This window comes from Manacus candei, unplaced genomic scaffold (assembly GCF_025592945.1).
Source record: "Manacus candei isolate 608988 ecotype Guabito, Panama unplaced genomic scaffold, ASM2559294v1 h1tg000107l, whole genome shotgun sequence".
In the NCBI taxonomy this organism is placed as follows: Eukaryota; Metazoa; Chordata; class Aves; order Passeriformes; family Pipridae; genus Manacus; species Manacus candei.
In genome coordinates, this window is record NW_026138155.1 from 551,772 (window position 1) to 579,750 (window position 27,979).

At 47.0% G+C, this 27,979-nt stretch overlaps 1 protein-coding gene and 2 long non-coding RNA genes across 6 annotated transcripts; 2 read left to right on the forward strand and 1 right to left on the reverse strand.

Moving 5' to 3' along the window:
* Positions 1–26: 26 nt before the first annotated feature.
* On the forward strand, positions 27–3,735 carry LOC127461531 (uncharacterized). Of its 2 annotated transcripts, none has more exons than XR_007900125.1 (3): positions 27–506; positions 863–1,014; positions 2,630–3,735. It is a non-coding gene; the product is annotated as an uncharacterized LOC127461531 (long non-coding RNA). The 2 variants fall into 2 exon arrangements; XR_007900124.1 differs by having other exon boundaries at positions 29–506; positions 917–1,014.
* LOC127461530 (uncharacterized) lies at positions 847–4,395 on the reverse strand. Of its 2 annotated transcripts, none has more exons than XR_007900123.1 (4): positions 4,019–4,395; positions 3,549–3,660; positions 1,974–2,111; positions 847–953 (listed from the first exon to the last, which is right to left on the reverse strand). It is a non-coding gene; the product is annotated as an uncharacterized LOC127461530 (long non-coding RNA). The 2 variants fall into 2 exon arrangements; XR_007900122.1 differs by having other exon boundaries at positions 891–1,024.
* Positions 4,392–27,475, forward strand: MOB1B (MOB kinase activator 1B). 2 transcript variants are annotated; one of them, XM_051769416.1, is made up of 6 exons: positions 4,392–4,559; positions 17,399–17,565; positions 20,388–20,481; positions 21,781–21,914; positions 23,437–23,600; positions 23,868–27,475. In XM_051769416.1, exons 1-6 carry the CDS (start codon positions 4,546–4,548, stop codon positions 23,943–23,945), a joined length of 651 nt encoding a protein of 216 aa, XP_051625376.1. In that variant the 5' UTR covers positions 4,392–4,545; the 3' UTR covers positions 23,946–27,475. The 2 variants fall into 2 exon arrangements, with proteins under 2 accessions (XP_051625376.1, XP_051625375.1); XM_051769415.1 differs by lacking the exon at positions 4,392–4,559 and adding an exon at positions 4,962–5,224.
* Positions 27,476–27,979: the final 504 nt, after the last annotated feature.

Genomic DNA, 27,979 nt, shown 5'->3' on the forward strand with positions numbered 1-27,979 from the left:
CCGCCCTTCCCGGCAGGCGCCGCACGGGAACCGCGCGGGGAGCGCTTCCAGGTCACCCGCGGCGGCGGCGGCGCTTTCCGCTGCTCCAGGGGGGCGGCATCCCCGTCCAGCCTGGGCTTGGGCACTGCCAGGGATGGGGCAGCCCCAGCTTCTCTGGGCGGCCTGTGCCAGGGCCTCACCGCCCTCACAGGGGAGGATTTCTTCCCAATATCCCATCATCTAACCCTGCTGTCAGTGTGAAGCCGTTCCCCCTTGTCCTGTCACTCCAGGCCCTTGTGAATAGTCTCTCTCCATCTTTCTTGTAGCTCCTTCAGGTACTGGAAGGCCACAATTGGGTCACCCCAAAGCTTTCTCTTCTCCAGGCTGAACAATCCCAACTCTCTCAGCCTTTCCTCAGAGCAGAGCTGCTCCATCCCTCTTATCATCTTGGTGCCTCCTCTGGACTCGCTCCAACAGCTCCATGTCCTTCCTGTGTTGGTGCCCCAGAGCTGGACGCAGCATTCCAGGTGAGGTCTCACCAGGGCACAGCAGAGGGGCAGAATCCCCCCCTCCCCTGCTGCCCACGGTGTGGGATGAGCCAAGGACACGGTTGGCTTTCCAGGCTGCCAGTGCACATGGCCAGGGCATGGCCAGCCTCTCGCCCACCAGCACCTCCATTTAGAGTTTCTGTCATCAATAGCACTTTAATTTTTTTTTTAATCAAGCCATTCGTAAAGGAGAAAAAAACCCAAACCACAGCCTACTTGCAATATAAAGTTTTAAGTCAGGCTTCAGCATGACAAGGCTTTTACACCCCTTCCCTGGAGAGTTATTGTCTAAGAGAGCTGATTTTCTCCCCCTCGCTCCCTTCCCTGCTTGACAGCCTTAAGAGGCCAGCACTGGCTGAACCTGTTGGCAAGAAACATTCCCCTTCCAGGTAACTTGGGAAAACAGTCCTGCTGTTGTTGCTGCATCTAAGAGAGATAAGGGGGAAAGAACAGGCACCAGCTTCTTGCATGTGCACACGTGGTGAAGGTAGGTCGTGCTGAACCCAGAGGAAAAAAAATTAGCGTGAAGCCAAATGAGCAGGAAGAGAAAATGCAAGCCAAAAACCCAGACCCCAACAGTGGAGGAACGCAGGGAGGCTCCACAGGCTCAAATCCAAGATATTTAGGCAGGCATCAGAGCAGTTGTTAGAGACGGGGGCTGTGCCAGCCTGGCACGTGAAGCCCAGTGTCAGGAAGATGGTGAGAGCTATGACAGCCAAGCTATTCCTCTTTTTTTCTGACATCCTGCAGTTTTAGCCTTAGGATCAGCAAGTAAGAGTTGCTATCTCAAGCCATTGCAAGCTATCAAACTCAAAATACAGTCTTGGGTTTTTCAGCACAAGTCTTTCGTCTTGCTGTGCTGCCAACACATTCTTTTATCAGAAGCCTTGAATGTTTCTTATCACCCTTTTGAAAATGTGAACAGGCTACTTCATGTCACCTCCTTGTTGCTGGCTTCTGCTTTTGTAAACTATTTCTTGTAACAAACTTTCACGTGACAGACTATAACCCTGATAACAGCACAGCCTCTTGACAACAGCACTCTCAACCCTTCTGAATTTTCAAGGTAAATCACTCATTATGCACATTTTTCAAAGGAATGTTGACCTTGGTGCTCAAGTGGTTCACATTCCAGTTTTTCGTAGCCTACTTGTCAGGTTTCTCTTCAAAACCTCCTTTAAATAAGCAAGCAAACATTATAGGAGAAAAAAATTAAGGTAACTATAGGAATGCATCTTGAGCACTTATCTGTATCTAGACTGGCTGTCGTGCTTTGTTTAATTGAATAAGCAGATCCCTGAATCTTAGGGACCAAGGGAACGTTATGTGCATTCCTCTCTTGTGACCCAAGCAGGGTGCAAGGAAGAGTCTCTTGAAGGGATGCAGATCTTCCACCCATTTTACCTTTGATTTATGTGCTTCCCAAGTACAGGAAAAAATACTCACTGATGCTTGTCTGGCAGCTGGTCAGGTTTGTGCAAGCTAGCTTTAGAGAGCATCGTGTTGTTGGGCATCTGTTGGCACTGACGTTGCCCAGGAATCTCAGAGCTTCCTTAGTTACATGAGGAATCAAAGCTTCTGCACCTATGATAGGAAAAGAAAAGTCATCCTAGGACAAGAGAATTTGCATTTACTCACTTGACAGAACTGGTGCTGAAGTCTACTTAGGAGAGGGAATCTGCCTCTGTAAAAATAGAAAATCTGAGGAGATGACTCCATACTGCTGTGGACCGAGAGGTTCAATTTATCTGCCTTGAGAGATGCCTTTTTTGATACTTCTTCAATTATGTTAAACAGGTTGTTTTTGAGAATAATTAATAATTAATACCAGCTATCCTTTAGCCTGATCAGAGAGAAAAGGAAAATCTTCTGAGGTGATACTAAAACAGGTGCTTATCTTATATTGGGAAACACTCCTTATCCCTCTGTGTAATTTATCGTTGAGAAGAACTGACCTTTATGTTCTGTGGTGGTATTTTCCAAAATTATTCATATTTAGTTACAGACTGTATTATTTGCATTTCAAAACAAAATGTTGTTTCCTTTTTTCCCCCATCCCATCCCATTAAGTTCTGTGATCTTAATTTCTGAGCTTCTTTCAGCTGGAACGTTCCGTGTTAACCCGGCTGCGCCGAAAAGCTGGAAACTTCAGCTCGGGACCGAAGCGCTTTGTCAGCTGGAGGGCCCTTTCAGAGGAATTCTCTAAGCTGTGCAGCACGACGGATAAACCGAAATGACAGACGTGGGGCCGGGGGAGCGCTGGCTGTGCCTTTCCCGGAGCGGCGGAGCGGCTCGGCTCTTGCGTAAGCCTGCGCGCGCTGCCGGCCCTCGGGTTGTCTGAAGGGAGCCCTTCATGTGACCCTCAGCCATCCCAAACGGACCGATGTTAACGTGAGGCATAAAACCCACTCGTTATGTAACCGGTTTCTCCCGGCCAAGTGTTTCCTGCTGCAGTAAACAAACGTTTTTTAATTTTAACTTGCCGCTAGAATAAAACGTTCCGTGGGTAGGAGGAAGCGCACGGGTGGGAACGGGGAACGCGGGTTATTCGTGTCCCAACGTGAATGTGCCAGAAAGATCAGTGATGTGTTTTTGTTTGAGTAACGTGGCTGATTTAGTCTGACAGCGTCTGTTAAAAAGTGCCCTAAGACCCATTTCGTGCTTCTGCTAATACAGCCAAAAGGAAAATTGCAAGCATCGCGAAATGCTTTTTAATTACACCTTTGCTGCCTGGTGAAACGCTGGATTTTAAAGGTGTCCTAAAAAACAGTAGTGTAATTTTAATTTACTTAGAAATGCACTGACCTGGCATTCTGACTTGGTCTGAAGGACAGAGCCAAAAAGTAGAAAATGCAGTTTCAGCATTTAAAAACGTGAGAGAAGCAGATGACTGTCAGTGTGGCCACGTAAGGCACCCCTGATGTGCCATATAACCTTACTGTTTTGTGGGATTGTAGGCTATTTTGATGTAGAGAAATTGCCTGATAAATCTGAAAGTCATAAGGTTTTCCTCTGGCCTACCTGCAGCAGTGTGAGGTTTTTGGGGTTGCTAAATCCCCTTGGGGCAGGAGGGAATCTCAGGGGGTTGTGTAGCCTGTCCTGTGTTCTCTCCAAAATCCGACTTCTTATTGACCTAAACAGAGGCAGATTTTTGTGTGAAATTACACCCTGGGATTGTAATTTCTGCCATAAAAAGCACTGGGATGTGATTAAATCTGCCTGGCAAGGTTTTCTTAGAAAAACTGGACTTTTTTTACCTCAGCACTTTGCAGCTGCCCATAGCGTCACCTCTGAGGTGTGGCCTTTCTTAAGCTGACTGCTCACCCGCACCCAGCCCAGTTACTAATTGCTCACAAATCACGTATTAGAAATATCAGAATCCATTTTGACGAGTTTCTCTAAAAAAAAAGGGTTGCGTGACAGGAGCAGAAACGCTGGTTAAGACCTTCCTCTTATTTTTCTGACCGTGATGGTGACCTGTGGGCTGGTACCTGGATCCCTTTGTCCTGAGGGCAAGAGGGGGAGGCCTGAGGGGACGAGGGGGGCTCCGGAGGTGCAGGGGGTGCCCGTTTCCAGGGAAATATCTGAGGGTGGACACACGGCCATCTCTGAGGAGAAGGGCGGCTGTGGAGGGGCAGGGGGTCCCCGTTTCCAGGGAATTGTCTAGGAGGGCACACATGGGTGTCTCTGAGGGGGCGGCGGGGCGGGATCGCCCCGAGGGGATGCCCGAGGGGGATCGCCGTGCCCGGGGCCAAGAGGGGCTGCCTGAGGGGGATCACCGTGCCCGGGGCCCTGAGGGGCAGCCCCAGGGCCGTGAGGGAAGCGGGTGGAGCGGTGGCCCCGCGGCCGCAGCCGTGAGGGAGGCGGCGGCGCGGGGGCCGCTGGGGGCGATGGCGGCCGGGCGGGCCGTGTCCCCGCCCCGCGGCGCTCTCCCCGCACCCGCCCGCCCTGCGCTGCCATTGGGAGCCGAGCCGCGCCGAGCCCAGGCAGCCGCCGGTCCCGCTCCGCCGCCATCGCCATGAGCTTCTTGTTGTGAGTACCCGCGGGGCGTGTGGGGGGGGTCCTTTCCTCTTCCCTCTGCCCCGTCCCGCCGGCCAGGGCGGAGCAGGGCAGCCCCGGCGAGAGGACGCGGCCGCCGCCCGCCCTCTGCCCGCCGCTCCCCGCCGGCCTGGCGGCCGCGCTCCGTCCCGCTCGCCGCTCTCTCCCTTTGTGCCCCGGTCCCCCGGGGGGCCCCGGCAGCAGCCGCTGCCCTCAGCCGGCGGGGAGTGCGGAGGGGCGGCCGCCGCTGCGCCGCGAGGGCGTTTGGAGGGCGGGCGAGCCGGGCTTCCCCTTCCCGCACGGCTCCCCCTCCCGCGGGGACGCGAGTTCGGGACCGTCCCCGGATCAGCCGGGGCGCCTTCCCGGTGAGCGCCGTGCTGGGCAGGCGAGAGCGGGGTCAGGGTAGAACGCCCACCCGAAGGGTCTCCCCCGGCTTTTGTGATGTTTCCGTAATGTTTTCCTCCTTCCCGGCGGGCAGAAGTTGGTGCGGTAGCGTTGCGTGCCCCAGCTGAGTTAGGAGCGGCTGGAGCGTGGAAGTGAATCCCGGGGCAGGTGATGGGGCAGGGGGGGCTCCCCGGCGGCCTGAGCCCCGCCAAGGACCCGGCCGAGCTTTACTGCGGCATAAAAAAAGCTCCCCGAGGAATCGGTGGCAGGTCCAGGTGTGCGCAGAACCCCACACTCGGCAGTTTTGCTTCGTGGGCAGCAACCGAATGAACTTTGGTCCCTCCCCTTGGGAACAAAGGCGAGGTACTTTGTGACAATTAACATAAACCGGTTCAGTGACCTATTAATTAAGGCGGGGATGCGCTCTAGGGAAAGAAGGGAGACCCAGGCAGCTGAAAAAGGCGCCCTGGCAGAGCCGAGCTCCATTAAGGCCTTGGCCCCGCTGAGCGTTCCGAGTTCCTTGCGAGCAGTTAGTGGGACCGCGTCCGTAATATCTGCCAGTTGTTAGAGCCTTACGCTGATAACCAGCAGATGTAAACGCAGCCTGCTTTTGGAGAGGAGACTTTATCTCCGAGCTGGAGCGTTCTAGTGAGTGAGTTGCGTTCTCATGGAGACCAATAACCCCGGCGCCGGCTTCCTCCTCGATCCCTGCCTTGCATTTATCTTTGGACTCTGCTGCAGCAAACCCGCTCCATACCCCCAGAGAGGTCTTGAAAGACACCTCTCAGCTGTGAGCGGGAGGTGGGTACAGATGATTGTCTATGGATTCAGGCGTTGTGCTCCTAATGAGAAGCCCAGCTGTCCCCCTCCTTCATAATTCTCAGCTGCCGCGGTGGAGAAGGGGGGACAGGATTTCGAGTGTCCTGGGAGTCTGGTTTGCAAATTAGAGAGCCTCCTTCTTCGTGGCATTTGGCTAACTGGGAATGGAAAAGCACGAAACCCTCCACCCTCTGTCACAGGCAATAATGAGATGCTTGTTTCTTTTTCCAGACCCTTCTGAAACCTAGGAAAGCAAACCTTTACCCCCACCTCCATTGTTCCAAGTGATCTTTCTGCACGAAGTATAGAAATGGAAACTGGAGTTGCTGCACGGCAAAGCCAGAAATGTTGGCAAAGCTGCCTCAGCTGCTGTTGGCAGAGTGCTGTAGGCAGCACCTAATTTGCTCATCTGCAGTATAGAAACGGATTTAAAAAAAAATAAAAAAATCGAAAATATGCCTGGTAGGCCTCAGGGAGACCAGGGAAACTTTCCGTGTAACTGGCAGGGAGTTATGCTCTTTTTGTTTGGCTGGGTTTTTTTAAGTACGCAAAAAGCTAGCATCACCTTATCGAGTTAAAATTGAAGTTTGACCAAGAGTTATTCCAAGATAGTGGCTGGATATCCTTACACTTTCTGCAGGCTTAGCACCGCCGACTTCCATTTCGAACCGCAGCTCCCCCCCCCCGTTCACAGTACTCGTAACAGAGTTTTTCATGGTACTTTTTCACGGAGGGTTTTCGTGGTGTGGAGGTGCCAGAGGTGTTTTCTCTGCGTGTCAGTGGCACTGCTGTCCTTTCGCGAGCTGACTCACGCTTTGGAACTCGCAGCAAAGACACGCTGAGACCGGGGAGGTTTTCCCAACCTGCCGTGCAGGTTTATCACCAGGGGCTTGGCTGGAGCTTGTCAGTCTGACACTCAGCACGATGCCAAGAGCCGTGTTCTCCTGCAGGCTCGCTGCTTGTCAAATAACAGGGCGATTGTGCCGGGATAACACAGGGTGCCGGGGGCCCCCCTCGCGCGGGCCTTGTCCGCTGGCAAATCCGGGGCTATTCTTCCCTGTTGCCATGGCCGGTGACAGATAGAGCTGCATGGGGGGGAAAGGAAAATCAAGGGGAGCCATTGTCTTCCCTCGTTATGGGGAACATTATAAAAAGACTGTCTTGTGAGGCGAGTCACTGAATTAATGCAACTTGGTTTTGACAGCAATTGTTATTTTCAGCGCCGCTGTTTTCTCTTCTCTGATCTGCTTCTTCCATTCTGAAAAGACTTTATAAACCCCACCGATGGTTGAATAAGGTCGTCCCGAATCTTTAAAAAGGGTTTAAAAATGGGAGTTGGGCTAGAAAATATCTTCAGTTCCAAAAAAACTGCTTGGTAAGTTCTCTATAAAAGGAAATTACAGCATAGTTGCAGGTACTTCAGCTTACATCTCCAAGGAAAAAAATTAAAGATAGTTCTGGTGGGCGTGCCATCTGGTGACATGCCCGTGTTATCCTCTGCTGGCAAAACTTACATAAAAAAGAAGCTAGATGAAAACCAATTTTTTTATGGAAGAGTTTTTATTATTGAAGTTGTCTCTTAAAAAAAAAAAATTAAAAATTCATCTTTATGTTAGTGAATCTCTCTCAGAAGATTCCAGCACAGTTTTTCTAAAAATGAGGTTTGTTTAAGTAGTTGTTGCCTGATGAGTCTGGAAAGACTAGGAGCTGCTGGAAGCAGCAAGTGAGGGTGAGGGCTGTTGTTGGGGGCACATATGTTTGGAGTGAAGGCCAAGTTAACTTGTAAACCAAACTGGGGGCAAAATGAGTTCTCCCTTGTCTGGCTTGTTCTGCAGCACAGTGGAGCCCGGCAACTGCTTCTCATGCTGCACACGGGTTATTTATTTTTTTTTTTTTAATTAAATTAAAATCAGTGAGATGTTACTTTCCCCCCCCTTACCTCTCTTGCAGAATAATCCCAAAATCTGAGCTGATGTGTTTGTTTCCAGACTGACAAGCAGTGCGGCCTTCCCGATTCTCCAGGCTGCTCCTGCTCTTGGAGAGCATCAGGGCTGTTTGTTGTTGTCCCTTCCTCAGCTTCCCGAGATACTGAGTTGTCTGGGAAGTAGAGCAGACATCCAGATATTTATCTCTCTGTGTTTTAATGCACTACTTTGCTTCACTTTTAGCTCCATGAGTGTAATACCACTGTAAGAACCGGGAAAGGGCTCTCCACGTGGGACTGTGTTCCCATAAAATCACTTTTAAATGTTCTTAGATACTGCCTTCTCAGATAGAAACATTTGGAATGAAAAAAAAAAAAAGGCATAGGAAGAAAGGCATTGTTCAGTGTGAAAGTTGTGTTTACTACAACGCTGTGATGTCCGGTCTTAATTGCTTCCTAATTGTTTGCTTTAATGTCTCAATTGTTTTCCCTTGTTTGTCCTTCCCTCTCTGTGTTTGCAGCGTGAGTGAACCTATGCCATGAGCTGTTCACAGGGAGTCGTGGTGGAAGGAGGATCGTTTTCGGGAGAGGGTTTGTGTGCTGGAAAGTGGCTTTTCCATTTTTTGTCAGTTTTTCATTTTTTATCAGTTACCTTCGGCACCTTTTCATTTTCGGACAGGGTTTCGGGTTTGGATTTAGGACCCCTTCATGGCAACAGCCCAGGGATCACAGTTCCATCTCGTGCTGTCCTGAGAGATGCACAGTCTGGTTTTATCCTGTTTGAAAAAGGACAAAATGTTAGGAGTGCTTGTCCACCGAGGGGCGGCTGGAGGGATGCAGAAAGGCTGACAGAATGAAGCCACCTGTTTTCCTTAGGGAAGTAAATGGCTGCATTAAATTGGGCCACTTCAAGTCTTCCCTCCTAAGCAGTAAGGCAGATCTTGCTGCCAGAGCCATCAATAAGCTTTTGACCCACCAATCAACCCAAACCGCAGGATATGCTTTGCGATGCTTTTGGCATTTGTAAACTGAGCCACTTCCTATTAGAGCTGAGCTACAATGGACTTGCTGTTTGGGTTTTGTCCTTTTTGTTGTTTTTTTTTTTTTTTTTTTCCTTAAATTTAAAATACGCAAAGGGCGAGATGGTGGGTTATAAACTCAGCTGCTGTAAAATCTGTTTTCAGCTACAACGGACTCGGAAAAACGTAGATTTCATGACATGGGATTATCAGGATCCAGTGCTTTGCTTTGTCATCTGTGCGTGTTGTCTTTTTTTTTTAAAAGTGGCGTTTCCTTCCCTTTTGCTTTCCCGGCACCTGTGTGGCATTAATGTGATGTTGGCTGGCAGGGTTGTGACCTCACCTGAAGGCCACGGGAGGGAGGCTGTGGTGGGCACCCTTGTGCTGCTGTGAAGGACCTTGCTCTGCTGGAGGAGTGCAGAGGTGACTGATGTTGAAAGCATTCGGGGCGGGGGGGAGGAGGAAAGTGGGGAAAAGTCCTTTGTGAAGTCTCTACAAAACACGTAAGGACAAGAAAATTGTTCTTCTCCAAGCGCTCAGGAAGACATCTGTTGCCTTTACCTCTTCTGGGAGGAAATACACTGAATTTTAAAACTGAGCAGGGTGCTATAAAGTCCCCTCCAGAGTTATATCCTGAGCAGCTTATCCCAAAGCCGCGTGCGTGCAGCTTTTCTGGATCAGTTTAAAGCAGCTCATAAAGAAGTAACCACAAAGTTAATTTTATGATTCCTCCAATAAATTTCCCAGGGCCAGCGTGGTGGTTAAGTCTGCATGTGGATCTCTCAGATGCTTTCCCGGGGCGCTGCTGCTCGGGTCAGTGTTTTGGGGAGGGGATTGGAAAGAAGGGAATGGGAGCTGAGGGTTTGCAGGTTATATTTGTTTGAAATAACTTGTAATGTCTCAGTTGGCTGGGTAGGCCTGTGCCTTCCAGGGCCTGACACCCCCTTCTGTGCAGAGTAGGACGACGTGTGGTGCATCCCAGGCGTGTTCCCTTTCATTCAGGGCTTTGCTTCCCAATTCAAATCCGTAGCCTGAGTCAGCAGACAGTCATTTCACGTGGATGAGATGGGAGTTTTGTGTGCCAGCCCCCCGCTGTGGATTCACGAAGGTAACTGTAGATTTTGCCTCGCAAATACGTTTTGATACTTTTAAAAGCAGCCCCGTGATCCTGCCCATATTTCACTTGAGTTTTAGTTGAAGCTTGTTTTTTTTTTTTCACATGCTTGGGGTTTTTTTTTTGTTGTTGTTGTTGTTGTTGTTGTTGTCTGTCCTTGCACCACTTCGTCTTTTCAGTGTGGTCACTTGCCTCCAGAGTTGTGTCCTCCAGAGATACGAGGGCTCCTGACGCACAGAATCTTAATCCCTTCCTCAGCTAAGGAGAACATCTTGCAGATAAGGACTTGATAATGCCTGGATTTGTTGGTCTTTATCACAAGTCTAATTCCTTTCTTTATGACAAAGAGAACAAATGAGCTTAAGTGAGCTTTGGTAAATTCCTCTTTTGCTAAAAATTGAGACGACTCATTCTCGACACTGAAATAATTTCCACACAGATAATCACTGGGTGGGTTCCTTATGCTGACTTCAGTGAAATAACCCATGTTTTGTTTTGGTAGCTGGTATTTTAATTGTGTTTTTACCAACTTGAGTAGCACAGCCCTGGTTTTGCTTGAATGGATTGTTTCAGGGACTTGCTGAGTGTTCTGGATCCAGGAATCAAAATGGCATTACTGTGTCTTATACTTCATGGCCACGAAATACTGCTTTTTCTAACACTGCAGTGTAGCTTTTAGAAATAAAACCCAAGTGTCTCTAATGTCCTGTTATTAACTTTTGTGGTTGACAACTCTTCTTAAAATTTCTTGCTGCAATGGGAGTGGAAAAAAAAAGGAGGAAAATCTATATTTAATCTCATAGAACAGTTGAACTAACTTTTTACTCAACTGGCAAAGGCACAAGCTGAAATAATTTCAAAAGAAATGTCCTCCTGTGTATGTGGTAGGAGCTGTCATTCCCCCTCAGATGCTTCAGGCAGGTGGGTTTTCCTGATAGGATACTTTGCAAGAGATAAGCAGATTTTCCTCGAGATGGTTACACGCAGCACATACAGGATTGTATTAAATGTGGGGGATATGTGAGAAACACTTGGGGGTGAGCTAATGCAGCGTATTTTTGGAAAGCTGTTGGATTATTCATTGCTGCCTCCTGTCCATTCCTTCTTCCTGTTGTTCTCCGTGTTATTTCTTGCCTCTGATGGTTGTTGTTTCCTGGATCCAGACCCTGTTTTGCCTCTTAATCCAAGTCTAAGTGTAATCTTCCATCTAAGTGTGAGGTTTTCTGTTGGGAAGTTGCCGAGTGTTTCTCCTTTGCCCCGTTCATATCCTCAGCCTGTGCTGCCTGGGGGTTACAGTCCAGGGCAGTCTTTTATAAAGTGACTCTTCCCCCATGAAAATTGAGCTAAATTTCTCCTTTAACTGCCTTTTTCTTGAACCCATTAAGAGATGGTTCCTTTTATTGTGTTTAAAAGGATTGAAGGCTGTCTTAAACTCTTTAGTTAGTCTTTTTTTTTTTTTTCTTCCCTTTAAAAATGCCCTGCTCCGATTTTTTAAGTTGTATGACTAGATTTGCTTTAGTCATTCATTAAGCGTTGGTTTCCAAAAGCACTGATCAGCATTTTGGGAAACCATCCATGTTCTGAGGCATGTTATCCAAGCACTATATTTGGTGTACAAGTAAGGATCTAATTTGATGCTAGAGCCAAGCTTTTATTGCTGCAATTTATCACCCTCAGCGGGTTGTAGATGGCTTTCTGCAAAGCTCTGCTTCTTAAATGTATTTACAGGGTGTGACTGTGACCAGCAGTTTGGGATGCAGAGGGCATTAGTCATGTAAGGATAATTTAGCTGAATGTAAGGAAATCTGTGTGGCAGGAGGAGCAGTTTGCTGTGGAAAAGCAGTGGATGCCTTTAGTGTGGGACACTTGGAAGAAGTAGGGGACTAAAGGAATCACAGGTAGGCAAACACTGTTGATCAAACCTGCTTTATTCCTGGGAAATGCTCCCCTTTTTCCTCCTGCCCCAGCAGCCTGGTGATGCTTTATGGGGCTGGCAGCGTGTGTGAGGCTGCCCGAGGCAAGCTGGGGCTCTCTAGGCCACTTCAGGACATTCTCAGTGACTTGGGGAAAGATCTTCAACTCCTTCATGGCTACTTAAACGGTTTAGTAAACCTTCTTCCTCTCTTAAAGCTTCCAGGGTCTTTTCTTTAAACACCATCCAGTGTGTTACTGAAAGAAACCACCCAGACTCGGAGCTTTATGTATTTCCTTATGAATTGCTCAGTTTTATATATAAGAAAGGGTAGGACTTTTTTTTACAAAAAAAAAAAAAGGTGCAGTTGTGTCCACTGAACAGTGTATTGGGTACGTTCCTGCAGCAAACAGGTTGGAACCTTTGTGGAAACCAAACTTGGAAGTGTAACTGTGCCGCGTTCTGACTTGAGTTTGAGTTCATGCTGTGCCCTCCCTTTTGAGCAGGCTGGTGCTAATTGACAGAAATAAGGGTTTCCTGAGAAAAGAGGGGAGACATTAGTGAGGAGATAGTGCTGTTTAGTTTGCAGGGAGCTCAATTAGTGACTGAAGTGGTCAAAATAGTAAACTCCATCTCGTAGGAAAAAAAACAAGCAGTTGGAGAAGAAGGAATACTTCTTGTTTACCTTCATCAAAGCTGCCAGTAGCCTGGCCTTTTTAAGATGTACTATCTGAATATTAGGGTATTAGAAGAAATAAATCTGGTTTTGATTATTCCCTACAGTACCATTGATGTGTGTTTGTGTACATACGTGGTAAGGTTTAATATTGAAGTAGTAAAAGAATGTGGATCTGATTGAAAGGACCCAACAGAACAGCCAGAAGTCATCAGCTTGCCTAAAGTTTTCCTGTGCTGGATGCTGTTGTAGACTCGTGTTTGTGGCTCTGGCCTGCCCCTCTCCTTGCACTCCTGTTAGTCCTGCAGGGGACAAGGCTTGGGAGGTTGAGTCACTTCCGCAGCCGTTGGCTGCCCTGGGAATAGTTTAATTGTGTTTGGAGTGCACAGACAGGGCTCTGGTAGTATCCAGCGAGGGCAACTGTGACTTGCTTTGTTTATTTTGAGGCTTTTCCCGGAGATGAAAGTGTATTAAGTGAATGTGTTGTAAATGAAGCAAGGGAGTTTATTCTGTGTGTGAGCATAGCAAAGTGGTGATGATGTCCTGGTTACGGGATGGGGTTCTGGACGCTTGCTCGTGCCTTGCCTTGGGAATTGCGATTGCTCGGGAGAGGGGTTGCATCCAACTGGGTAAACAGCAGGAACACCATGGGGTGGGGTTGTAGCGTAACACCTCCCCCTTGTTTACAGGCACATTCTGAGCCTGCAGACTGAAAAACGGAGGCAGAGAGAAGCTTGGCTGGAAAACAGGCTGTGGCCACCTAACATCCCTGTGGATTTGGCACTGAGTGTCACTGCAGGACAGCTGAGGGAACATGTCACAGGGAACAGGGGAACGGCCGCTCTCCAAACACCGGTCACCTATCCCCTGGTCAGAGCTCAGCCAGCAAAAGGTTCCCTGTGGGCTTGTTTTGGTGCTCCTGAGAGCTTCTGAGTTGTGCTGGACCGCTCCTGCATTGGCTGGGTTTCACTGGCTTCCAAATGTGTGTGTACAGGAGGAAGAAAGCGTGTTTAAAGAATGTGGATGTGTACGTGTTACGACAGCTTTAACACTGGGGGGTGGTGGCTGGGACAGGCAAAAGCAAAACTGTTCCTTAAGGCTACCTTAAATAACTTTCTCCTTCCTGGATGTGAATCATCTGATAAACTTCAGCTCTTTTAACGTGTCGAGTCTTGTGTCCAATGGTATCTGTGTTTTCGAGGAGCTCTTCATGAGGTTGTGAGTTTTCTGCTATCCTATATGGAATTTCAGTGTGTGAAGACAGCTGTTTTTCCCTGATTTTAAGCCAGATTTTAAGCCAGATTTTAGTCCCCACCACGACGGGCAGAGAATGAAAAAAATCTCATAAAACCCCACTGATTTTTCCTGTCAGTACTCCAGTGGAAGGAGGCACCATTTGAAACCAGGATATGATGACAACGGTCACTGTACCCCTTGAGAAGCATCTTCAGGCTGAAAAGCCCACGGAGAATTGAAATTACTCCATGGTGTAGCAAATAAAGAATAAACAACATCTGTCCTGTTTTTATAGGAAACATCATATGTCTGTGGAAATTTTTCAAGTCAGTGCCACTGATTCTTGTCTAAACAAAGAAAGAAACAATCCAAAATGAAAGCCCTAGGCCTGGAACTGCTTTCTGCCTCACCTTTTGGGAGAGCAGCTACGTTGTGGAAGGAGTTGGCAGCTCCTAACTCCTTCCCAGAGCTGCTGCATGGAATGCCTGCATCCTGAATTCTTACCTTGCTTTTGTTACCTGCAAATTCAAGTGGCTGGACTGAGGCAGGCTTACTGCAGTAAGTGAGCAGGAACTGGACTGGAAAACAGCTGAGTTTTTGGTGGTGTGGGAGCTGGAGGAAGCAATGCCTTGCTGGAGCGCTGACTCTCTTCAGGACAGAAATGTTGTGACTACTCGATTTTAAAAATAGAAATACTCAGGTTTAATCTCATCAGTGCAGATTTTGAACGTGTACAGTTTGATTTTACTTTCTGTCCTTCTGATGCTGTGGTTGTCACAGGGAAGACGTGTTTAAGTGCTGCAGCTATTGATTTCATTGCCAAAAAGTAGCTTGTGCTTCTATTTTCATTTCTATGTTGATGTGTTGGCTAGTGGAAACTAACCCGATCCCACTGTGATGTTTCTATTCTTAGCAGGATGTTATCATTTGAAGCCCTGTATTATTGTTTAAAGGCTGGAAATGTTTGCTTTTCTGGAATTTGGGTCTTGTCTTACAGTGTTTCTGTGTTTAAAAACAGCAGCAGGAGAAAGGAGACGAGGAGGTGCAGAACTCAAACTTGGGGCTTCTGTGGTAAACTCAATTGTTGGCCTGTGGCAGTGAGTCCCTGCCTCAGTTTCCCTGTGTCTAACGAGACATTAGTGATCCCTACTTCAGAGCTACTTTGTGAGGATTAATTAATGCTCACAAAGGCCTTTGAAGATGAGAAAAGCGGGAGCTGAAGCAGGAAAAGTTTCCATGCCCCAGGTGAATGTTCTGTGCGCTCTCTTGAGTTCAGCTTTTTCAGAATCTCTAGAGCGTGTCCAGATATTTTGAAGGGCTGATTTTGGTCTGGCCGTGGTGGTGGCTGCTCTGGGTAGACACTGAGTGGTACAGCTGTGCTTCCAGGAGTTAGCTCCTCACACCTTCCCCCAAGGAAAGGAGTGACACCCGTGGCCTCAGCATTGTGGAGCGGTCAGAGGGATGTAGGTGGCAGGTGTGTCCTGAGGACGGTGCCACTGCACAGCAGGTGAGAGCTTTGGGTCAGTTCTGTGGTAAGAACAAGCTTTGAGGGCATAACTTCCATTCATGAGCAGCCTAAATCCTTCTGGTTTGATTCAGGTTTCTGCAAATCCGCAGCAGGCTGGATGGAAATAGGTGAAAAGCTCTCTTGAAAGGCCCTGTGGACAAGTAACCACTCACCTGGGAGCGAGGAGGCCTAAGCCAGGCCAGCCCAAGTGCTTCCCCTGGGAGCACCGAGGTTTAGGTGGCTCCTTTCCTGCAGTTGCATCAAGAGCTGAGGCTGGATATTTAAGCTGCTGTGAGTGTAGATGTGCCAGTGGTGCGTTTGAAGCTGAAACGAGCTGTGGTGTAAGCAGGACTCCTGAAACTTTTCCCTTCTTCTGGAAACATCGTCTTGCCAGCCTAAAGCAGCACAGCCTGCAGAATCCACATCATGAAACCCACTCCCCTGTCAGCAGATGACTGGATAAAATTACAGCTCTGGAGGAAATTTGGTGTTCTTGCCTTCACAAGGGAGTTGTGACGTCTGTGTTGGGGCCGAGCGGCGCGTGGGCTTCTGCTGGTGGGAAGGGCTTGTTGTGGCTTCCGAGCCCGGCTCCAGCTCCGTGAGTCAACTGCCTCAAACACACTTCCTGATTTAGTGCTGGGTCGGGCTGCATCTGCCACTGCCAGAGCTGCACTTCCCTGTAAAAATAGAAGGGCATAATTTGCTAGAAACGGCGGATGTGGGAGTGAAGGGAGCAAAGCGTCCTTGGAATCGCAGGAATTCGTCGAGAAGCTGGGTCTTCTAAAAGACTGGGAACTGGCTGTGACAAATAGTGGGGGTGATGCAGCGTCTTCCCCCTTTCATGGCCTTTTTATGTCCGAGGAAAATGGGATCTTTTGGTGGTTTCTCTGTCCCCTCTCACTTCTGCATTAAAATTAAGAGATTCTCAGTTTCTTAACAGGGAAAGGCAGGTGCTGCCTGTTAGCTTGGAGCATTTTAAAGCCTGGGGAGAAATGGCTAATTCTGTTACGGGGATGTAGCTGAAAATGAAATGTCATGCTTGACCCAGACATTGATGATGGTGTGCATCGTTGGCCACCTGGCAGAACTCTGTAAAAGTTGCTTTTTCTCACTGATTGCTCAAAGATTTGAGGAAGTAGACCTGAGAGAAGAAGGCTTCGTAAATCTGTCACGTGAAACAGATTGGCATGATGGGAGAAAAGAATTATTACTTATTTGGTTAAGTAATAGGAGAGCTTCTGAACCAATAAGGTAATTGAAGTAATGCTTGCAGCGACGTTTATAACCAGGCTTTCCAAGAAAAACCTTGTCCTATAAAGGCTTTAGGTCAGAGAAGCTGTCCCTGAACTGTGTCTCAAGGAGTGTGTGACCGTGCATGCAGTTAACTGGCTTCCCATATGGTGAACTGCATAAATGCATGGAATTCTGATAATTTATTGCCAAAATTGCAGCTATTTCCATAGCACGTGACGACCAGCAGCCTGCCTTTATCCTAATTACTTTTCCTTTTGGATGCCTGCCTGCCTTCCACATGAGACCGTTTCCTGCTGTCTTAGGGTGCCTGTGCTGGATTTGGGTACGGTGGGAATTCCTGCCCAGAGTTTGTCAGAATAGACTACTTACTTAGGGAGTTTGCTTGTGCCTTATTCCCAATCCCTCATCCCTTACACCCCACTAACAAAAATTTCTGTTCGGCCCTTAGAGACATGGTGAAGAATTGCCCAAGTCTTTTGTATAAAGAAGGGAGATCTGGATAATATTTGCAGTGAAAATTGTGCTGTCTGAGTTTCACGTCCTTCCACTTGGAATTCAGAACTCAGTTTGCCTTGTCTGACAGAAATCTTTTCTCAGCTAAATACACGAAAACATTCGCAAATATTGGCTCATCTGACAGTTCTCTGCAAATATTTGATTTTGCACGTCATGTTTCTGACACGTTAGGGGTTCATGTGCCATCCGGGCTCACTGCCATCGTTTAAAATTCAGATGTCTGAACTTTGTCTTCTGAGCCAGTCTGTGTTTTTCAAACCAAACTGTAGGTAAGAAGATGGTTTAAAACAAACCAAAGTACCTGCAACTTTTTGCATCCCAGTTTTTGTTAAATACCCTGTTTCAATGTGAAAATACGTGAGTGGGGAAAGTATTTAATGTCAGCCTTGTCCTTACGTGGGGCTCGTCTGCTCGTTGCTTTTTTCTCATCCCATTCCAAAAGGCCTCCAAATATTTCCTCTCTCTTTTGCAGTGGTAGTCGCTCTTCCAAAACCTTCAAACCAAAGAAGAATATTCCAGAGGGGTCTCACCAGTACGAGCTGCTAAAACATGCCGAGGCCACGCTGGGAAGCGGCAATCTCCGGATGGCTGTGATGCTTCCAGAGGGGGAAGACTTAAATGAATGGGTTGCAGTTAACAGTGAGTCGCTGACCTTTTTTTTTTTTTTTTTCAGGAGGGGGGTGTTGGATGTGGGCTGACACTTGTGGGAGGACAGCTGTGTGCCTCTTCCTGTGCCTGGAGAAGGGGAGGCTCAGGGGGGGACCTTCTCGCTCTCTCCGACTCCCTGACAGGAGGGGGGAGCCGGGTGAGGGTCGGGCTCTGCTCCCAGGGAACAAGAGGCAGGACGAGAGGAGGCGACCTCAAGGTTCAGGTTGGACATCAGGAAGAATTTCTTCATGCAAAGGGTTGTCGAGCATTGGAAGGGGCTGCCCAGGGAGGCGGTGGAGTCCCCATCCCTGTCCAAGGAACGACTGGATGTTGGTCTGGTTGACAGGGAGGTGTTTGGTCACAGGTTGGACTCGATGATTGTGGAGATCTTTTCCAACCGAAGTGATTCTATGATTCTAATGGGCTTTGCAGTTTTCATCAAGTTACTTCCTTTTGTTTCTACCGAGTTCTGAGCCTCTGGTCTAGTAAGTCTGATGTCATTACTTTAACTTCCTCTAAAGCTGTCTGTCCAAACTCTGTGCTTTCATGCCGAACCATTATGCCCAAATTAATGTTTTCTGATTGCTTGACTCTGTTTCCTCCTCCTTCCTCTCCCTGCTGCATGAGTTTTTTCCCTCTGCTCCTCAAGAATGGATTATCCCACGTCCCATCACGCTCTGTAGCCTGTGCAGTTCTGGCTGCCACAGGCCCTGTCCGGGTGTTCCCTCACCTTTTGTCTCTCAGGCTTGGTGTGCTCCCGTGGTGGGGTGGGATTGCCTGTGCACTGCAGTAGAAATCACGCTCGAGATGAATGTCCTCTGATTGTTTCTGTGGTTCTGCCTATTTCTTCTTGCTCTTTACACGTTTGGGAAGTGAAACTGTCCCACTGACGTGAACCTTCCTGTTCATAATTAGCCACGCAGTGCCCTAGTGCTCCACTTGTCACTGCTTCCAGGGCCATGATGGAATTGCTGACACCATCCTTTGTAAGAGTTTGTTCACACTGCATTGCAAAACTGTCTAGAGAAAAAACCAACCCACTTTTTATGAGCAAGCATTGCTAAAGATGCTTCGTGTGTTGCTGGCATCCTTCCCTTTTGGTGGTTCCTTCACTCCGTGTCTCTGCTTTCCCGTGCGGCAGCAGTTTTTTCCCTTCCCAGGTGACTTAACTGCTGAATTAACTCAAATGAAATTATAGCTGTGTAATTAAAGAGTGCTCCAAAATAATCATGTGCTCCTTTCCCTGACAGCATCCCTCCACCACAGCCAGCCCCAGAGCTGCGAGCCCCTTCTGCTCACTGGGATGTCCCATAAGGAAATGAAATGTGTGACTCGGTGTCCTTGGTTTTACCCTGCGCAACCCCGAGAGCACAAAAACAAACGTGCTCTGCTCTTCCCCTTCTTGCCCAACCCTCTGCCCGACTGATGTCTTTGGGGAAGAGTTGACGGGCGTGTGGGTTTTGAGACTTCCAAGTGTGGGATTTGCCACCATCAGTCGTTTTGCCGGAGCCTGTGTGGGTTTTCTGGACACGCCCGCCTTGAAGCAAACACTGGGCCGTGGTTTCTGCTGGGAGCAGGGAATGGAAACTTAATTAACAGTTCTTGTGTGCACTTAGGAAGCAAGGGCTCGTGTCCTGCTTCTGCTGAGCAGTAGCTGTAACTTCCTGCCATGATGTTTTTGTAATCTTTCGTGTTGATTCTCTGAAAGATACCTGGAGATAAAGTGGATTTTATAAACCGGTTGCAGTGGCCACAGTTCCTCAGAACAGAACCTGCTGTTGGTTATTGTAAAACCTTCCTTTCAAAGAGTTTGGAGTAATGAAGCACCAATTTGAAGTAGTAAGAACAATGGGGATATTTAGGTGTGCCAGCTTCTGGGTGTTTTATTTCAGTAATTCAGCTGTAGGCCACAAAAAAACAAACCAAACAAACCAAAAAGGTTTTGGCTAAGGGAAATGCTTTTCCAAACATATAACAAAACTTAAAAAATAGCACTCCAGAACAAAACTCCCAAGGCTAGTTTATAGTGAGGAAACATTGTGGACTAAATATTGATTTGTGGTAATTAGTTGATATTCTAAGGACAGGAGTTGTTTGCTGCTGTAGCTCTTCCTGTGCCGTGACTTCTGTATCCAACTCCCGTGCATGTACCTAAAAGAGAGCAGGGTTAGGTGGGATATTGGGAAGGAATCCTTCCCTGTGAGGGTGGGGAGGCCCTGGCACAGGTTGCCCAGAGAAGCTGTGGCTGCCCCATCCCTGGCAGTGTCCAAGGCCAGGTTGGATGGGGCTTGGAGCAACCTGGGATAGTGGAAGCTGTCCCTGCCCATGGCATGGGGGTGGAATGAGGTGATCCTTAAGATCCCTTCCCATCCAAAACATTCTGGGATTCTCTGAAATGTTCCTGGAAAAGGTGGGCATTTGGAATAAAAAGCCTGAGGGAAGCCTAATGAGTCACCTAATGAGGAAAGTTGGGAAGTTTACACTGAAAATCTTTGTTTTATTCCACACTTGCCAGTAGGGTTTGGGATTCTGATAAAACACAGCAAAGTTTCAGAAAAGGAAGTAACTCTGCTTTCTCCTTCCTTTTTCTCCTTCCAGCTGAAGGTTTTGCTGCAGTGAACAATTAAATAGTTGTTGGAGGCTGTTCCAGAAAGTTGGTGGTTGCGTTCTGCATCTCTTTTATAATGGATCTTAAAAAAGCAATAACAGTGAAGTTTTTCCCACCATAAACATGCCAGGATCTCTGCTTTGCAGTCTGGGCTGTAGGAATCTTGTGTTGCAGAGTGTTAACGGGTGGTTTTGATGCTTTTCAGCTGTCGACTTCTTCAACCAGATCAATATGCTTTATGGAACCATCACAGACTTCTGCACGGAGGAGAGCTGCCCTGTGATGTCTGCTGGCCCAAAGTAAGAGCCTTTTGGCTTGCCAGAATCTTCCTTGTAGGTATTGTGCAAATATTAGATGCCTGGATAAGAATCCCCCACCCTGTGCCTCGCTTAAGTTTCGCTTCTTGGATTCTTGCCTATGCTTTTGTACAGACATCCAGTGTCTGTGCTTTTTTTCTGCTCTCCAGATGCTTAGTGTCTTCCAAGGAGGAAAATACCTGCATTTCTGAGTGAGGGGTAAGGGAGGCCTCTGCTTCCTTCTGAATTACTGTGAAAGCCTAAATAAACAGTAAAGAAAAGCAAACCTCTCCTCCACTTCCAGAAAGGGATATTTTCTAGTGAGGAAAATGAGCCATGATTGGGTTTTCTGTTTATAGATGGCCAGTAACTTGGGGTTTTAGTGTAAGAAAATTCCTTCCTCTGAAAAATGCATGGTGGTAGTGGGGGGTGAGGAGGGAAGGTTCTCATTGCTGGATGTTCTTTGGATGAGATTTTCAGCATGGAATTCTCTTTGTTGGCTTGCTCTGGCTCTAGTCTGATCCTGGAACCTCAGGATTGTCCCGCATTAATACCACTTCAGTCTTGGTATTAGGGCAGTGCCGGCTGACAAGGGGTCCTGATTTTTAATAAATCCAGACACATGGCCCATTTGGCACGCCTGGGATTTTTGCATGTGTTCTGAGATACAAAAATCAAAATGCTTTCAGGCCCTCTGATTTGTTGCTGTTGGAAAACTGGGATCATTTTATCCCGTTGCGAGCAACACCGTCACAGTCCCTCATCCAATTTGTTTATGGTGAAATTGTTCTCCCAGTTGGTGTTCTGACAAAACTGAATTTGTTAAACAAAACGAGAAGGCAGATTTATCAGAGGCTGTTAAGCGTTGCATACAACCATGTGTGTGATTTTTAAAAATAGAAACGCTTGAAAGCTGGTATTGTCAGGCTCCCCATGTTATTATGTTTGGGTGTTTTCAGCTATTATGTTTCCAAATTATCCACCTTCTCCCGTGTCTGGACTGGTGTCAGAAGAGTTCCCCCAGCCAGGCAAAATAGCTGTTCCATTCTGAATTTCACGAGGGCATGTTTCTCTCTGGTTGTGTGCATAGTCTAGAAGCTTTCTTAATCGTGGGGTCAGAATCCCAGACTGACCTGGGTTGGAAGGGACCTTAAAGTCCATCTTATTCCAACCCCCTGCCGTGGGCAGTGACACCTTCCATTAGGCCAGTTTGAAGGGAGGGTGTGTGAGCAGGGGGAGCATCCTCCCAGGCCTTGGCAGGAATGATTCCCTGGTGCTAAGGAATGTCTTGTCCCACCTCAGGTACGAGTACCACTGGGCAGATGGGACCAACATCAAGAAACCCATCAAGTGCTCCGCGCCAAAGTACATCGATTACCTGATGACCTGGGTCCAGGATCAGCTGGATGACGAAACGCTATTTCCTTCCAAAATAGGTAAACAACTAGAGCTGAACAGTGGCTCTGGGTTGCAGTTGTGCAGTAGTCGTCAAGTCTTAGGGCAATAAAAGGCCTCCTTAGTGACTGACACGTAGGGCCGGTGTAAAAGCTTACATTATCTGTGTAAACACACTTATCTCTCGAGATAAAATGGATGGGGCAGTGCATGAACTCTGATCCCTCTATCAATACTCCTAGTAAACATCTCTCGTCGTTCTGAATCCAGGAAGTATTGTTTCTACTTAATAACTGACTCCAGTCAAATCTGATGGGTTTTTTTTCCAGTTTGAACAGTGAGTTGTTTCTTTGGAAATAAAGGATTGGACCTCAAACCCTTATAACCCATCATTGGTACAAACTGGCAGCTTTTTGACACAGGAATGGTGTTTGGTCTTCATAAGGAATTTCTGGGCCTTACCTCCAAAGAAGCTGAATTGCAGCTTTGATCTTAATGATTTTTTTTCTTTTTCTTTTTTTTAAGTGAAAATGAAATATAGATGTTTTCAAGAGGTTTCTTTTCTTTTGAGAAAGTAGGATTAAAAAGCAACCAACCCCCAATTCAGAAACAATAACAAGAGAGATCCCTTAATTTCTTTAATTTTGTGAATAGTTTCTGAAGCTTTTGGCACATTTTCATTAAGCTTCTTCAGAGAAACAGGGCTGCCTTCAGAGAGAGGGAGACTTAAAGGCCACAAGCTAACCAGCTAAATAAGAACTTCCCATGGGCTGCAGCAGCCAGAGGAGGAAATGAGATGGACATGTGAACAGGGCAGGGTTAAGCAGGAGTATGAAAACATTGTTGCTGAGGTCTGAAAGCATTGGTGAGGTCCTGATTGGCCTTACAGCACCCAGAGCTTGGGCCTCTGGCCTTCAGGCAGGACCTCAGCACTTGGAAAGGCAGCAAAAGACCGAAGCTGACTGGGGAAACTGGTAGGTGAGGAGAAGCTAGACAGGTTATTCTTTTTAGATGGTTGATGCATATCTTTTTTTAGCCTGGGGATGTGTCAACTAGAGAGATGATTGCTCCCAGTAGCCGGTTGCCGTTTCCAGACCAATTTTAATAAAACCTGTGCGGTGACAAAGGTCTGCTGTTTAAACTGCTTTTACCTGTCCTGGGTCGTTTTCCCTGGAATGACTGAAAGGAGCATGTCCCAGAATACTGAAGCAGGCAGTTCAGAAAGCAGTATCCTGTGGCCAAGGGTTTGGGAAGAGCAGGATGGAGACGGGAATCTTTTTGCTGGGCACGAGGCAAGTGGAAGAGAGCCTATTTCTGATTCCACTTGGGTCAAGAGAAGTGTAATTATTCCATGGTTGATGCCAAAAGTGGTTTCAGTCACCTGCTCCCAGGTACCTGGTAGAGCTTGTCCTTGTGCCTCAGCCCAAGCCCGCTGTGATTTAGGGGCGGAATTGCCGAGCGGAACGAAACAGCCCTTCTTGTGCAAGAGGGAGGGTTGGGTTATCCTGGCTTTCCAGAGTACACAGGCGTGGAAAAAGAAGCCATCTGTTTCCTCATTTCCAGGCGTCCCATTCCCAAAGAACTTCATGTCAGTGGCCAAGACAATTCTAAAGCGTCTCTTCAGAGTCTACGCTCACATCTATCACCAGCACTTTGATCCCGTGATCCAGCTGCAGGAGGAGGCACACCTTAACACTTCTTTCAAGCACTTTATATTTTTTGTTCAGGTAAGGAGGTTGCAAACAGTGCTCTCGCCTCAAAGCTACATTACTCCCTTTCCCTTGTGGAAAAAAAAGAGCATTTTCTTACATTTCCGTCCTTTACATGGGGGGGGAAAACCTTCAGGCAGTGGCACGTGGGCAGGAAAGGCTGTAGTGGCTAAGCCTGGACTCAGAGAGCCTACTGCCAGATGAATTCTGGCTGAGTAAGGCTTCTCACCTGAGCTGCACGTGCAAAACTCTGTGTGTGTGTCTTTCTCCTCATCCTCATTGCAGGAATTCAACCTTATTGATAGAAGAGAACTTGCACCACTTCAAGAACTGATTGAAAAACTCACCTCGAAGGACAGATAAAAGGAAGAGGACTTCCTGAAGTCACTTGTTTCTTTAAGCAAGCGTGTGGTATTTGTTTTTTTTTGTTCATTTGGTTTTTTTTTAAAAAAAGAAAACAAAAACAAGCCCTGTGCTGTTACCAGTGACAGCCGAGATCTACTTTCTGTGCTTTTACTAGGGGAAATCTTTTCTCTGTTAGTGACACATGGTAAATAGCTTTTTTTTTTTATTATTATTATTTTTATTTTATTGTTACTCATTGTGGAATTTCTAGCAGGTGCTGAGTGTTAAAGGAAACGTGCTTGGTTGGGGGATTGACTCTGCTGGTGGATGGGTTCTTGTGTTGTGTCAGTGGTAGCCCATTCTCATGAAGTCCCTAAAAGACTTGCTTACATTCTCTAAGTGCCTTGGCAGACTCACTTCTGAGGTGCAAAGCACATACAATACTGAACATTGCTGGAAACAGAAGATATGTACTAACACCCAGACACTTACTGATACTTGTTCTAGAAAAATATATATATGCTTACACTAAAAAAAAAAAAAAAAAGCCATAACTTGCTGAAATCAATGATCTCCAGCTTTTAATACAAATACTTGTCTTATTTTTTTAGAGATGAATATGGAATTTTTCAAAACTAGGTAATTTCTTACAAAGAAAAGCGAAGTTCTGGTCGCTGCAGCGAAACGGCCAAGGTGGTGTCAAAATCACACACACCTCGTGCTGAGCAAGTACCTCCACCTCTGTTGCCATGGAACTTTTCCTGGTTGCTTTTGCTTTTTTTAAAAGGGAAGCACCAGTTGGGTCACTGAGCTTTTTGTTAAGCTCCCGAGCAGTTGCCAAACGAACGTTCAGTTTGCACAAACGCAGTTAGAGGGGAAAAAACATCCGTCGTAAAAAATTGCACTGGGGTAATGCTAAGGAAAACCTGGACGGGAAAAATGACTAGTGGAAAGGTATTTTTAAGTTAGGAGTACAAAAGCTCTGTGGGAGAGCTCCGATGGCCTGTGTTTGTTGTGGTGGGAAATCTGTCTTGGAGGGAAGCTGAGTTCATGGACCACTTTGGAGTTACATTAGCATAGAATCCCTGCTGCTGAGTACAGATGAGGTATTTCAGAAGAAAAATGTATAAAAGTGAGTCTTTGCTTGGAGATACCAGTGCAGTAATTCACATTTTTGGCATACTCCTGCCATGGGAGGGTTTTGTTCTTGTCGTTGTCGCAGCTTTTTTTTGCTTTTTACTAGCCAGTTATAGAAATCCAGAGGCATCTGCTGCAGTTCAGCCAATCAGAATTGGAATGTACTAAGTAAAAAAAAAAAGAGTCTTTGGTGGATAGTATTTTTTGTATTTAATATCTGGCAGTAGAGAGACTTTGAGTAGTTTCTAGGCACGTAATAAAAGCTTGGAGATCATGATTTGCCCGACAGCTGTATGAACACATTGTTTAATCACACAACACTTGAAAATAACACCATTGAAGGTATGTTTGCAGTGGTGGGGATTTAGTATCCCCGTGCTGTTTCTATTTGCAGCTTTTCATTGTTGGTTTTTTTGTTTTCGCTTGTAAAAGCTGTGGGACCAGAAGTTGAGGTGTGTTTACACTCTCGAAGTCAGGGCACACAAAATGGAATCTGGATCAGGTGAATGTGTTTATAAAATAGTGCATTTATGGGGGGGAGAGAGGGGGACACCCCCTTGCCCCCCAAACAAACCCCAGAGAAACAAACCCCGATGGACTCTGAGGGACCCCGAGCCCCTGGAGACAGGAACTTCCAGCTTTGTGGTCATTGGGAGCGGGAAGTGCTGGCCGGGTTAAACCAGGCCGTGCTGCCAGTGCTGCCTGAGGCCTGCCAGTCTGACAGGGTCAGAAATCCCGTGGTTTGGGGTGGCTTGCAGCTCTCTTGGACCTCATGAGGGATTCGGGTGGTGCCTTGAGGAGGGGCCACCTGCCTCGAGCTGGGAAGGGGCAGATGGCCGAATCCTTGGAGCTCAGCCACCCCGGCAGTGCTGCCAGCGCTCAGGTGATGGAGCCGGGATGTCTTGTCCAAGTCTTTCAAGTCAGGGATACGAGGTAACTGTGCAAAGAGGAAACAAACCCACTACGTTGTGCTGGTGCTGGGAGCTGAGGGCAGAGAACGGGTTCCAAGGCCTGTCTGCAAGTATCCAGTTTCTTTTCCTGCTTACTATGCAATGTAGAGCTTTGAACTTCTGCTTTTCCTTGGAGATACTGAGGAGCACTGTCCTTACTCAGTCCTTAGGACCTGAACCCTGTCCCCGTGTCCCTGGCCCTCAGTTAACAGGTAAGGACACCTATTTGCTGCTATAGACTCGACTCACCTTTCAGATTGTTCCTTTCTGTTTCCTGCCCCCGCCCTCTTTTTCCCGGATCACCAGACACAGTTTTACTGCCAACACCTCCTTTTGGGATAGTTGTTTTTTCCTTGCTCCCCCTTGCCTACCTGCCAGAGTGCAGTTACTGTACATAACCCCCCTTTTAGTTGGATTATTTAAGAAGCTGCAGCACAAACAGAGATTCCTTGCTTTTTTCCCCCCCTAAAATATTCCCTTTTACGCCGAATCTCGTTTCCTTCACTGCTGATAGCAGTTGTCTCTTTTCCAACCTGCACTCCTAAAACCACTGGCAGTTTCATGGGATGCCTGTTGTCTTTCCCTGGATATCGTTTCTTTTAACATGAGACTAACATTGGTGATTTTCAGTGTTAAACCTTCTTATTTCCCTGCTTTTCTTACAGTTTCCCCTTGCCAGGTTCAGTTTGCAGCCTGTAGGAAAATATCCAAATAAGTTTGGGTTTTTTTGTTTTGTTTTTTTTTTTTTTTTTTTTTTTTTGTTGTTGTTAATGTTGTTGTTGGAAGAACCAATTCCCTAAATTGTTCATAGAGTAATGTATTTTTAGGGGAGATTAATTTTTTATAGCCACTAAACTATACTCATTATTTTTGTACGTTTGCAACTTGGGACATTTTTCCGAGCCGTGTCGCGGAGGGAACACTTATTTTCATGGCTGTTTGACTACTTGGGAATGCTGTGGTTGTGTTGTGTGGAGGCACATCACCTCGATGTGCAGTGGAAGAGAGAGAAGGATGCAATAAAGATGAGTGAGGTTTCAATAAAAGGCCATTTCTGAAGGCAAAGAAAAAAAAATAGTATATTCCGAAAGCGACACTAACCTTTCCTCCTTTAGAATCCTAAAATATATGGGAGAAAATACAGTGCAAAGTAAAAAAAAAATGCAAGGAGAGAACCCTTACTGTGAGCTAACTGTGCCAATACCGCTTCAGTTTGTAGTCACTGATGGAGACTTTAGTTTTAAAGGAAAACAGCTTTTGATTTTTAAAAAAAAAAAAAAAAAAAAGAAGCTGAATGTCTGAAAATCCGCACCGTGTTTATTTGAGAGTTGTAAATAATGTATACAGATGGTTGTATGTGATGGGACAAAATATTTAAATCCTAGGGTTTTTTTTTTTTTTTTCCAATAAGAAACCGAAGGCTGTTTATAAGAGAAAATAAATAGCTATGTTTGACCATGACTGCCTTTATTTCCTTCTTGGACTTGTTTCTAAAGGATCTCCTACTCTCAAATAGATTTATTTTTTCCCCCCTCTGTATATTGTGAACATCTGCCCATGACACACCCGAGGATGTCACCAGGTCACCGACGTCACTCGTGGTGCAGACTCTTGCCCTTGGCCCTGCCCAGTAGCACAGGTGCCTTTTTATTTTGGGGAGCTCTTCTTTCTCCTCAGAGCCTCCCGTGACCCCAGTGGCTGCAGGGCTCCAGATTTCCCACCTCCCATCCCCACCTGGCTCTGCCCCGTGGTAAGTCCGCTCTCACGTGCGCTTTGTGGAAATGGTGGTGAAAAACATGAATTTTGCCACAGTTTTTCAGCACAGATCTTGGGTCAAGGCTGCCCCGCTGCCTGTGCCCAACCCGTAGATCTGAGGGGTTTTCCCTGTTTAACTCCATCCTCCAAGAATCAGAAGGGTCCTGTAGTGGGATGGTATTATGGGAAACGTGGGTTTGTTGCTGGCTG